Source organism: Apodemus sylvaticus, chromosome 4 (genome assembly GCF_947179515.1).
Source record: "Apodemus sylvaticus chromosome 4, mApoSyl1.1, whole genome shotgun sequence".
In the NCBI taxonomy this organism is placed as follows: Eukaryota; Metazoa; Chordata; class Mammalia; order Rodentia; family Muridae; genus Apodemus; species Apodemus sylvaticus.
The window spans coordinates 136,802,426-136,815,077 of record NC_067475.1 but is presented as its reverse complement, the minus strand read 5'-3'; the positions used below and the strand labels follow the sequence as shown (position 1 = coordinate 136,815,077).

Sequence of the window (12,652 nt, the reverse complement as noted above, 5' to 3'; positions counted from 1 at the left end):
TAGCAATGGAGGTTTAGAAGTTGATCTGTCAGCAGGGAACTGGGAGGGTGATCGTGAGTTGCCATTCTTCCTTTTGCCCAGTCTGGAGAGGAGGCTTCCAACAGACCTGAGGAAAGAGACAATGATGGCCTGATCTTGAAGCAGGGGTGAGGATAGTGAGTAGCTAGAACATCCTGGACAGGGGAGGAGAGCTTACAAATGAGATCAGAGAAGTGGGCAAGGGTAGGCTTCGTGAGGCCAGAGGTCAGCCTGGGCTGTAGAATGACAACACCTTGTCTCAAGTCACAACAAAACAACAGCAAAAAGTAGAGAGGGTGAAGAGGCAATGAACTGTGGGAGTGGAGGGAGGAACATGTTAATATCAGATGTCACAGTTAAGGTTAGTACTGTTTTGTTAAGATTGTGGTCTGTTGGGAGAAAGGGTAGTCAAACAGTGACAGCCTGAAAAGTTTTAGAACTCAGCTTTGGAGCCAGGCTCTGTGTGTGTGTGTGTGTGTGTGTGTAGGGTCGGAGGGGAGCATCTTGGGCTCCATCACTTACACATGGGTGACTTGGATGCTACCTAGGAAAGTGGCACCCCAAGTTCTTATTCCTCTCTTGGGATAATAGCAATGTCCATCCCTTGGTCATAGGGATGTAGTAAAGAATTCTTTAGTCACACAGGAAACCTTTTCTCAAGATAGACTTACTTCAAGAAATGTAGTCAGGGTGGGTGTCATTGCTGATTCATTCATTTTGAAATTATTGGCCTGATTCCCAACAGTAAAGGAAAATGTTACATAAAAATTTGCTAGGATAATATAGCAGATCTCGATTCAAGATGGGCCATGGTGAAGGACTTGGCCATGACTCTAGCAAGGCCAAGTATGGATTTCTAACAAAGAGCATGGTCAGGTTTAAGGAAGGAACATCTTTGTGAGAGAATATAAGGATGCGGCTTTCTGGACAAATTCCAGTCAGATTATTGTTGATGGTAGGCCAAAATGGTCTGTTACTGAGGATGGGGACTTTCAATAAAGTGATAGAGCAGAATTCACAGGCAAGAAAAAGACTCTACAAAGACAGGGAAGGAAGTCTGCGGCTCAGTGGGCAGAGTTCAGGATATGCTCATCACTTTGGCTGAAGAAGAAGGCTGTCAGTAACCTTACCTATTTTGCATGGGATAAGGTCTTACTGGGTAGTACAAGAAGGCTGGCCTTGAACTTGCAACCCTCTTGCCTTAACCTCCTCATTTGCCGGGTACCATTTGTTTTTGAAGCAGTGATTTTGACAACAGGGTTTCTGATATGGCAGAATGATGTGGGGGACTGTTGGCAGAATTCGAAATCTTAAGTTCGTGTCTCGGGTGAGGAGATTGGCACATCTGAAGGGTGCTGCCCTAAGGAGGGTGAAATCCATTGATGGAAGCTTCCGGATTTAGGGATGGCTCATGAGTCTGCTCTGAGGGAGAAACTCAGGAAAGCCTTTCCTCAGCTGGGTGGCCACAGAGTGACAGCTTGCTTCTGTTGTCCCATTACTATGTGGTGACCGTGCTGTTGTCTCCTAGGTATGTAGGAAATCTCCCAAGGATATTTGACTACTCGCCGTTAGATCCAACACAGGACTTCAACACACAGATGTAAGTGCCCAGCGCTATGTTTTAAGTTTCCGGTGGGGTGTTTGCATTGGTTACTGCTGAGTTGAAGGCAATTCTTTTTTTCTTCTTTATTTTCTGTATTCTTAAGTGTTCTAGAATGGGTGTGTGTTACCTTTATAAGAAGAGATTAATAAAGTTATAAAGTACTGAGGAAACTTTGAAAGTGGAGTCAGAATACCAAGCTGTTTGTGAGGAATCCGGATAGAGTGCAACCCTGCAACAAGAACTCATGGGTCATCTTCACAGCTCTGTGGGAAACAGCGGTGGCCTCTTTATTGTTTGTCTCTCTCCTGGTTAGGACTAAGTTGGGACATGGCCTCCTCTCTGGCCAGTACTCGAAGCCTCCGGTGAAATCTGAGCTCATTGAACAGGTGATGAAGGAGGAGCACAAGGTACGTGTTCCCGAGTGCCAGGTTGACTTGGGTTAGTGATGTGGGATTCCACGGGTTGGCAAAGGGGATGCTGTAAGTTCAGTGAGCTGTCAGGATACCCGTGAGTGAGGGCCTTGTCCCTGTGTTCTTACAAACAAAAGGCAGCGGCAGAGTTCCCACTGTCTTGGGTCACAGAGGGGCCATATGTTCCCTCATTCATGATTTTCTTAGGCACAACTGGGACTGGAAGCACAAAGCTTAAAAATGATCACCCTCCCCTCAACCAGTCAGGGTCTGTTTTTTGTTTTGTTTTTTCCAAGACAGGATTTCTCCATGTAGCCCTACCTGTCCTGGAACTCGGTCTGCAGACCAGGCTGGCTTCAGATTCAAGTAGATTCACCTGCCTCTGCTCCCCAAGTGCTGGGAGCAAAGGTGTGCACCACCACTGCCCAGTTTCCAGTGTGTGTGTGTGTGTGTGTGTGTGTGTGTGTATTTTAAATTCCAGATGTTTTTGTTAGGTCCTCTGTCTCCCTCCTTCCCCCTCTCCATCTCTTCCACTCTACTCCTTCCCCACTCCCATTTTCTTCCTTATAGACTCTCCCCATGTAGGCCAGAGATGTATAACTTTTCCTGTAGAGATATGACCAGCACGTACTTGCCGAAGGTGGGGTACCCACAACAAACTAAAGTAACAATCTATCCAGGTGTGCGTTGGTGAACCAATGAGTTCTTGGAGAGTGCTTAGAGGAATCAGAATGAGAGGAGTGTGGATGCCTTGAAGCCAGCCCACTCCAGCCAGGGCAATCAATGACTTGGGCAAGCAGCATCCCCATAGCTCTCTATCCAGTTTGCTGACAGTTCTACTGAAGGGCTTCCTCTTCCTCAGAATTGTTCGTTGCTTATAGAAAATCGTCTTATGAGTGTTGAACCTTCCTGAGTCTTGTAAGTTTCTTCCTGAGCCTCCTGACCTTGACCGGCCAGCCTTGAACTCTCGATTCTCCTTTTCCGCTTCCAGAATGCTTGCTACAGATTCTCTTTTGTTAAACCACAGCGTATGGCTGTCTCAGCCCCTCCCCAGAGCTGAGGATTAGCAATTTCTGTTAACTTCTTGCTGTAGGAAACTTATGAGTGGTTTCCCAGCATGCTCAGCCAGGGAAGTGTAGTTAGCTACTTAATAATTGATGCACAAACTGAAGGTTGGGCTTGATGGATCTCCATGTGCACCCTGGGCTGCTGTTTACTTCCTGGTCTTACAGACTGCTCCTTTTTGATTGGTGTCCTATGGCAATATGCAGTGCATGGTCTGAGCAGCTGGATCCAGCATGCCTTGTGTTTATAGCCACAGACACCCTGAGTGAAACCCAGACCCACCTCCCCATCCACTGCTATTTCTTCAGAATACCTGTTCACTTAGGACTCAAGCATGTCCCATGCTGGAGTTCGTAAGCTCTGTGCTCCCCGGTTAGGTCGACTGTCCTTCACTGCTATGATAATTTAAGAGCAGGAGTGAGAAGGGCACACTGCGGAGCCAGCTGCTGGTGGAAGAGGGCAAAGGAGGGGGGAGTGAGTGTATCCACAGAGGCATCTGGATGGGGAAAGGAAGAGGGTTCGAAGAGGGGAGGGAGGGAAACGGATGCTATGCCTAGAGAGCCCAAGACAGTCAAGAGGTGGATAGGGAGAACACACCTTCTCAGAGTGCCTTCTTACCCAGCATTTCTATAAATCTACCAGACCACGAGGGGATCTTTACTGCAGACATAGTGGAAGGTGTTGTTTGGTAGGGCGTGGATCATCCAGGCTTCTTTCTCTAGCTTCTATGAAACTTAGAAGGAATGATGATTGACTTTTTAAAAATGTGTTTTGATCTCATTGTTCTGGGACATTGTTCAGGCTGTGCTGGACCTTGTGTAGCTTTCTTGGAGGGCAGCCTCTGCCTTGGCTGGTAGAGACAAGGAGTTTGGCTGTGTGACTGAATACAGTTCTTGGAACCACATCCTTCAGATGGCTGCAGGGGTGTGTGTTGGGGGGGGCGCACTTTCAAGAGTTTGCTCTTTAATGATGGTAAATATGTATGTATTTTATGACCATTTGTGCTTTTGGAATCTTCTTATTTAAGGAAGTGCAAACTTTTTAGGTTAGCAGTGTCTGGAAATAAAAACTGCATTTGGCTATTATCATGATGTCCTTGATAGGCAGGTGGGAACCTTTGCTCCGCCTGTCTAAGGTACAACTGGTCTTACTTGGACCACATTTGGCTGCTGAATATGTTTTCTTGGTTCAGACATAATATCCAAGCCCTAGTCCCTCAGTGGCAGCTGGAGCCCACTGATAGACCTCTTATATACAGAAGAACATGATTCCCAGCTGACTACAATCCCTGTGACTCGTGACTTGTTTAATGTTCCTGGCATTTGGGTTTGTGACCTTTAGTCTAGATGACTTAGAAAACCCTTTCCTGCAGTGTGGAACCAGGACCCAGTGGCCTAGAAAAAGGATCCCAAAGGGCTTGGGGCGTTTAATTGGTAGAGTGCTGGCCTAATATGACTGAAGCCCTGAGCTCCATTCCCAGTCCTATATAGACTGAATGTGTTGTTACAGGGCTGTGATCCTCCCATAGAGTGTCATAGCTCTTGAGCCTTGGGACATCAGGGCATGGAACCAATAACTGAGACAGACTAAAGTCACGCACAATAGCCAGGTTTATTCAGAGCATCAGACAATTTATACTCTGATGATGGTAAATATGGAAAAATCACATGAGTAAAGTTCTCACAAATTCAATCTCTATACAATTCCAAGAACAAGACACACATGGCCAAAAAATTTTTCTCCACAGAGTTATAAAAAGTATAGTTTAAACATCTAATTGAATAGCAATAATGAGTAATCTGAAGTAAAATCACTCTTCCTGGCAGGAGCATTTGTTTAGTTTTATTTCCGAGAATAGTTCTGTGTTTTAAAGACACCGAGGACATAGGCTCTTGCCTTGTTTTCTTGGAGTTTTCTTACAAGCACTCAGAATTTTCTACACATGACTGCATTACTAGACTCTGTATGACAACAAAGGAGGTGGAGGCAGGAGGATCAGAAATTCAAGGTACATAGTAGGCTCAAGGCCAACCTGGGCTAAATGAGGCCCTACTATAAACAAACAAACAAACAAACAAAGTTAAAAGGGAAAAAAAAAACTTATGACCATGAGTTAGTGTGCCTGCTGGCAGTGGAGAGGTCTTATCTGTGGGGGGAATGGTAGCAGGTCTTTGGTTTTACATCCATATGACTCCTGTGACATTCAGGGTAGAGGTTGAATTAAGCATATGCTTGTGTGTGTGTGTGCTGCCTCCACACTGAATGCTGATCCGTTTCTACCCTGTCAGTTATTCAGAGCAACAATACTCACACTCATTTCTGCAACTACTTACAGTGCTAAAACTGACCAGCAACTTTCTTGTAATCTTATGTTAAGGGATAGGTCGAGATGTATGTGTGGTCAGAAACATCATCAGCCATTGCTCTGATGTTCTGGAAGCCTCCAGCTAGCTCTCTTCCTCCGTATTAATCAAAACACCAGGCTCTGGGGAGTGAGGGAGTGGACACAGTCTGTCTGTGTGCCTGCATGTTGTTGCATAAGCAAGCATCTGGGAGAGAGTCTGAGCCCTGTGGTCCTCTCTCTAATTTTAGTTGGTCTCATTTTTATTTACTGATGGAGAAAGTAAATACAGTTCCCTGGTTATACCACAGGGTCCCTTGGCAGTTGCTATTTTGAAGACTCTGGGCCACCATTTTACAAAGTGAGTGGTCAGGAGTCATCTTACAACCAGGATAGTGGGCTTGCAAAGTGGAGCCTTGGCCACCCACTGTCCTTCCCTTTGAGTCCATATCAAGAGTTCTGATTTTTTTTTTTTATGGAAGGTTTCGGTATGTATGTGCCCCCTTCTGTATCCATCCACACACATACATGTATACGCACGTGTCTATATATTTTTAAACAGTCTCAACAATCCCAGGCTGATCTTGAACTTGCTATGCAGCTAAGGGTGTCGATCTGGCTTCTACCTCCCGAGTGCTGTGGTTAAAGATGTGCACCACCACACCTGCTTTCTGTGGTGCTGGGTATGGCACCCCAGGATTCATACATGCTAGATGAACACTTTAGTGATTGAGCCAAACATGCCCTCACACAAGTTTAGAGAACAATGTCTGATACATGCTCAGTACCCTGTAGATGCTGTCTTTTGTCATGGTTAACTTTTCTTTTTCTCATTGGGAAGGTAGAATTCACAGTTAGACCCAACCAACTTGCCATTCGGTCTTTAAATGTATATGGGAGGAGGGGCTGGCTACTGATTTTCTTTAATTTAGTGTTTTTATTTACTTACTTATTTCATACTCTATATTTGAATCATATTTTCCCCTCCTTTAACTCCTCTCAGATCTTCGTTACCTACCCTACTTCATGTTCTTTCTTCTTTCTTTAAAAACAAAACAAAAAGCCAAAAATCAAACAAACAAAAATCCAGCAAGACAAAACATTTTTAATTGGTTATCTTATTTATTTACATATTAAATGTTATCCCCTTTCAAAGTTTCCCCTCTTCAAGTCCCCTATCCCATTCCCCATACCCTGCTTCTATGAGGGTGCTCTCACCCACCTACCCACTCTCACCACATCACCCTAGCATTCCTCTACATTGGAGCATCAAGTCTTCAAGGACCAAAGGGCTTCCTTCCATTGATGCCAGATAAGGCCCCTTCAACTACTTCAGTCCTCCCCCTAACTCCTCCATTGGGGTCCCTGTGCTCAGTCTGATGGTTGGCTGCGAGTATCTGCATCTGTATTTGTCAGGATCTGGCAGAGCCTCTCAGGAGACAGCTGTATCAGGCTCCTGTCAGCAAGCACTTCTTGGAATCTACAATAGTATCTGGGTTTGGTGTTTGCATGTGGGATGGATCCCCAGGTCGGGCAGTCTCTGGATGGCCTCTCCTTCAGTCTCTGTTCCTCTCTTTGTCCCTGTATTCCCTTTAGACAGGAACAATTCTGGGTTAAAATTTTGGAGGAGGGTGGGGGGCCCTATCCCTCAACTGGGACCCCATGCCTAACCTCTGGATATGGTCTTGACAGGTTTTCCCTCCCCTTTGTGAGGTATTTCAGCTAATGTCATCCCTTTGGGGTCCTGGGAGGCTCTTGCTTTCCTGGCATAAAACAAAATTTTAAAGCAGAACAAAACATGGTGTTTATTTTTTTGTTGCTGACTACTCCTGGTCATAGGGCCTGGCCTGGAGTGTTGATATATCCAGTGATGCTCCATTGAAGAAAACGGATTTCCCTGTTATCAGCAAGTATCACTGCAGACAGTTTCTGTGTTAGAGGTGGGATTGTGTATCCACCTCCCCCTCTCAGTGCTGGGATTTTACCTGGGCGGAGCCTCTGCACATTCTGTGCACGCTTTTACAGCCTCTGTGAGTTCATATGGGCACCAGTTCTGCTGTGTCTACAAGACGCTGTTTCCTTAGGGTCGCCCAACATTTCTGGTGCTTACAACGTTTCTGCCACCTCTTCTGTATAGATCCTTTAACTGTGAAGGGAAGAATTTAACAGACTTACCATTTAGGACTGGGTGCTTTATAAAGTCTCTCACTCTCTGCCACTGTCCAAATTTGGGTCTCCACATGATGGGTCTAGATGGTCAATCACTAGATAGGGCAAGAAGTTTCTCTGATGTGGGTTTAGTGATCTATGAATATGTCACCAGGAATCATTTTATTGCTATGTCTCTTTAGCAGAGTGACAGCAGCAGGTTTTCACATATATAAGATGATTTTGTCTTTATACTGTAGCCTCAGCAGAATGGGATCTCTCCACAAATGTTCAAGGCCTTTGTCAGCAAAAGCCACCCGGAATTCTCTTCCAACAGACAGCAGGATGCCCAGGAATTTTTCTTGCATCTGGTCAATCTGGTAGAGGTAAGTCTTGAGAGCATCCATTGGGGAGGTCAGAAATGCAACAAGCTGCTGTGGCAATGGCTTGATCAAATGGCCTCTTCTCTTCACCTCGGTCACTCACTGGGCCTCTGGGTGGCTGTCTCTGCTATGCATACCTCATAGGACAGCCTCTTAAATTTGTGTTCCAGGTGCTGTTGGATTGTGTGCCTTTCATGCTGTGTGTGTTATATCAGTGTGTTTCGTAGATTAATAAATTTATTTCTATCCCTGGCTAGCCTCCAAATGAAAGAGACTGAGGCTAGATTTACTCATTCAGCTTTAGCATAATTACTGAGGGAATTACCCCTAATTTGTGTTTTGAGTGCTAGACTGGCTACTTCCCCAGCTGTGCTCCCTAGTACTTGCTGTTTGAGTCTTGCCTGGGTTATTTCTGCTCCAGAAGTCTGTCTTCAGGGTCCATTTCACTTGGGCATGTGCTCCTGGTCCATCACGTCTAATGAAGACCTCCTGCTCTCTCCCTCTGCTTTTTCTTTCTTCTTTCCCTTCTTCCTCTTCCTTTCACTTTCCTCATGGTTCCTACCTGTGACCCCTATCCCAGTCACCAAAGCCTCGCCTACATGTCTTTTCTGCAGTAATTGGCTGTAGCCAATTTTATTTAACCAATAGCTTTAAATTGGGGAGCAAGGTTTACACAGAAAAGGCTGGTGTACTTGAGAATTCACTTGTCTGGAGGCAACCAGATCCTGGGGTTTAAAATTTAGCATTTCTAAACACAGCACAAGACCAATGCCCAAAATTCCCTTCTTTTTGTATAAATGAAAAGGTTTTTTCTCTTATAGTAACAAATATGAAACAATTATGAAAACTATTAGATAGGAGTTACATTTATAATGTCCAGTCCATTTGTATTTTGCAATTTTCGATAAAAGTGTTTTATTTTCTAGCCTGTCTTGGTGAGTTTAGAGTTCTGTACCTAAGTTATTTCTATCATAACTTGTATTACTAACCTAAAAATATTTTCTTGGACCATATATCATCTTATTAAATCCTAAACAACTTAACCTTAATTTTGAGACTGTAACTATCTAGTCTTCAACCCCATCAGAGACCTAAGAAGGAATAAATATTACTGAGTATGCAGGAAGTTCAGGCAAGCAGATTCCAAAAATTGTAGAAATGACAGAGAAAGTTGGCTGAACAGTCCCCCAGAATTTCTCTAAAATGTTGCAGCGTCTGTTGATCTTTAGCCTTCTGTTCCAGAATATGGACAGACTTTTCTGTGGAGCGGGAATTATGAAGGCCTACGTACCTGGTCTTAGCAGAGTACAGCAGTTGACTTTCCTGCATGATGATTGCCCATTTCTGACAGCATTTTGTCTGCAGTCAGAACAAGGGCATTTTTCCCCCAGTGGCAGCTTGCTATCTTTGAATATACCTTAGCATATCTGAATAGGCAAACTTTGTTTTTAGTTATTTACTCTGTTCAACATAGGAAGCTCATTTTGTGATAAACTAGTCTATTATGTAACATGACCATGGGTTTGACTGCCTGATTATTAACTTGCATTTATTAATTTTCCTAAAAAGTTTGTAATAATAGCTTTAAAAGGGACTAGAACTTTACATTACATTAATAAGTATCACCTAGGTATGATATCTCAAATAAGAATTGAAAACATATATACATAGTATGTTAGTACAGAAGCAACCTTAATCTTTGCATCATTATACAAAGATCTATATCAATATAACAGAATATAACCTTAATATATATCAACATACAAAAATCTATATCAATGTAACAAAATATAACCTAAATGTGTATCACTATATAGAGACCCATAGCAACATAAGATTATTGACTACAAAGTGTTCTTTGGTTTAAGAGTAGATTCCATAATCTCATCTCATCTCATCTCATCTCATCTTAGTCAGGGTTTCGATTCCTGCACAAACATTGTGACCAAGAAGCAAGTTGGGGAGGAAAGGGTTTATTGAGCTTATACTTCCACATTGCTGTTTATCACCAAAGGAAGTCAGGACTAGAACTCAAGCAGGTCAGGAAGCAGGAGCTGATGCAGAGGCCATGGAGGGATGTTTCTTACTGGCTTGTTTCCTCTGGCTTGCTCAGCTTGCTTTCTTATAGAACCCAAGAGCACCAGCCCAGGGATGGCACCACCCACAATAGGCCCTCCACCCTTGATCACTAATTGAGAAAATGCCTTACAGTTGGATCTCATGGAGGCATTTCTCCAACTGAAGCTCCTTTCTTTGTGACAACTCCAGCCTGTGCCAAGTTGACACACAGAACCAGCGAGCACACCCCCTTTTCTATTATTACTATAATAATTCTATATCCCTTCTTTCTCTTTCAACCCCTTTCCCTCTACATAAGAAGTAAAAAAGGATAGATAAGAGAAAAGGTGAGAAATCCCCAAGTCTTTTGCCTTGTTTTTCCCTGATCAAGACCATTTAATAAATTGTAACCAACCCTTTTATAATGAAAAGCATCTTTCACTCAATAGAACAACCAAAATGGAATATTGCTCTCTTAAAACTCTTTCCTGCTGATTTGGGGTGAAGAATTTATTTTTGACCCCATGCTCCAAAAATGAATAATGGTTAGTCTTGAGAAACCTAGCTGTAGTGTGTTTGTTGTCTAGTCTCTATATGCTGAGAAAGTGCAGCTTTAAATGAAGTCCTAACTGGAATAGTCTGTGATGATGGACAGTTTGTGCTGGTTGCTTTGAAGTTGTCCTGGAAGCAAGTCTTTTGAGGAAACAGCAGGGTGCTGGAACAGTATCCCTGAGGGTGGATCTTGTTAGGCCTGTTTGTCTGGTTGTTCTTCTCTGTGAACACATAAGCTCTTAAAAGTAATATACATACCAATGAAAAGCCAGGAGGTAAACTGAGGCAGGCAGCCAGCCCCTGGTGGGGGGTGTCAGTGCTTAGAGCTGCTCTTGGGGGTCAGTCCAGATATTGACAGGGACTGCTGCCTGTGGCAGACAGTGATTAGAAAAATTACCCAGCAAACTTTTCTCTGAGGGGAAAAAAAAAGCTTAATTTACTGGGGCTGGTATTCCCTGGCCAGTGAAAAATTCTTTGCTCTTTCAACTCCTTGGAGCCAGCAAGAGAGAAAAGGAAAGAGAAAATTCACATGTACACATACATACAAACTGAGTATATGAAGCAAAAGGCAGACTTAAGTAACTTCATACATATAAATACATACATACATACATTCCTGCATACATGCATACAGACATATATACAGGCCTGAAGACAGACAGACATACACATTCACACAGTGAATAGTTGGAGCAATGCTCCAACAAGCAGGCTCCGAGCATCCCACACATACACATAATTACATATACAGTTGATGGGTGGAAGGAACAATTTTCTAACCATTTTATTCTTTCTCCCATAGCTTATATATCCCAGTGAAATCTTTCAAGCAGTGTAAAATCACAATGTGATTACATTTTAGCTTTCTTCTAGTGAATGTTTATGAAAAAACAGTGTGTTCCCCAAAAGTTTATAAGATAACATTATTATAGTTCAGGTGAAGAAAACAAATTATTCCCTAAGTCCTACGTACATCCGTAACTAAGCAACTTGTTACAGATTGACAAAGCAAGAGCAAGCGAAGTAGTTTTCTCAGTCACTTTCTCTTACTGGCAGGCAGCAATGTGTGGTTACAAGGCAAGGAGTAATTATTGTATTATTTATCTTTACAAGTGATCTTGTAAGAATCTTAAAAGAATTACAAATCTAATCTTTTATATAAAAAAATCAGCCATGTCTACTTTAATTCTTCAGAATACAGATGACTCATCAGAAATTCTTATTAAATTGTTTCAGGAAGCTGAGGGCAAAACTTGGTGGAAGGAATCAGTGATCTCCAGTCCAGCCTCAGTGAGAGCCATGTCACCCAGGGATGCCCTGGCCCTTGCTCCCTGACGATAAAAAATTCCTAAGTTAACTATTAAGAGTTTGCCTCTCTGAACTTCAAATTGCTCCCCAAGATTTTCTACATCAGAGCCAGTAGCAAAAACATCTTAACCTAGCTTCACTCACAATTTTATTTTTCCAAATACTTTCTAAGGTCATCACTGACAAACCACATCTCTAAGTTCTTTCCTAGGGTAGTGACTGAATCATTGATCTGCTCCAGCAGCAATGTCTGAAAACCATCAAGCATCATTATTGTGAGTGCTTATGATGCTGCCCAGTGAGGGGCTGGAAGCCCCTTAGAGATTTCATACGATTCTTAGATCAAGAGGGGTGTGAGGGCCACAAGCAGAGCAGACCTCTGTTACAGCGTGAAGTCCTCAGGACATGTAGTCCTTGGAGTCACGCCTCACCAAGGCACACCCATCATGACTGTGCTAACCAGTGGGCCGCATTACATGAGTTCTAGTCTCTGTGTTTGTGAGCAGTGTTTTCCTTAATCTGGACGTTAATCATATCCTTCAGTGTCCTAATACAGCATGGTTTCTTTATTTACATATGGTTTACACTGAGTGCATTTGAATTTGTATCAAACATCCCTTTGTTTTCCCAGGACAGTATTTTTTCCTATATTTTGTTAACTTCCTTCCTTCCTCTAATTACACCCATGCCCATCTATGTGTCTTCTATGGGTTTAATGGCTTTGTAATACTACTACCCAACCCCTCGTTTGGGGACACCACATACA

General features: G+C 43.2%; 1 protein-coding gene across 1 annotated transcript in view; it reads left to right on the top strand.

Annotated features, from left to right (window-relative positions):
• Usp13 (ubiquitin specific peptidase 13) overlaps positions 1 to 12,652 on the top strand; it is a 109,242-nt gene that overhangs the window by 62,474 nt on the left and 34,116 nt on the right. The window contains exons 9-11 of the mRNA XM_052180648.1: positions 1,547 to 1,618; positions 1,935 to 2,028; positions 7,846 to 7,971. Coding sequence (XP_052036608.1) covers positions 1,547 to 1,618; positions 1,935 to 2,028; positions 7,846 to 7,971 — 292 coding nt within the window. The remainder of the gene's footprint in view (positions 1 to 1,546; positions 1,619 to 1,934; positions 2,029 to 7,845; positions 7,972 to 12,652) is intronic.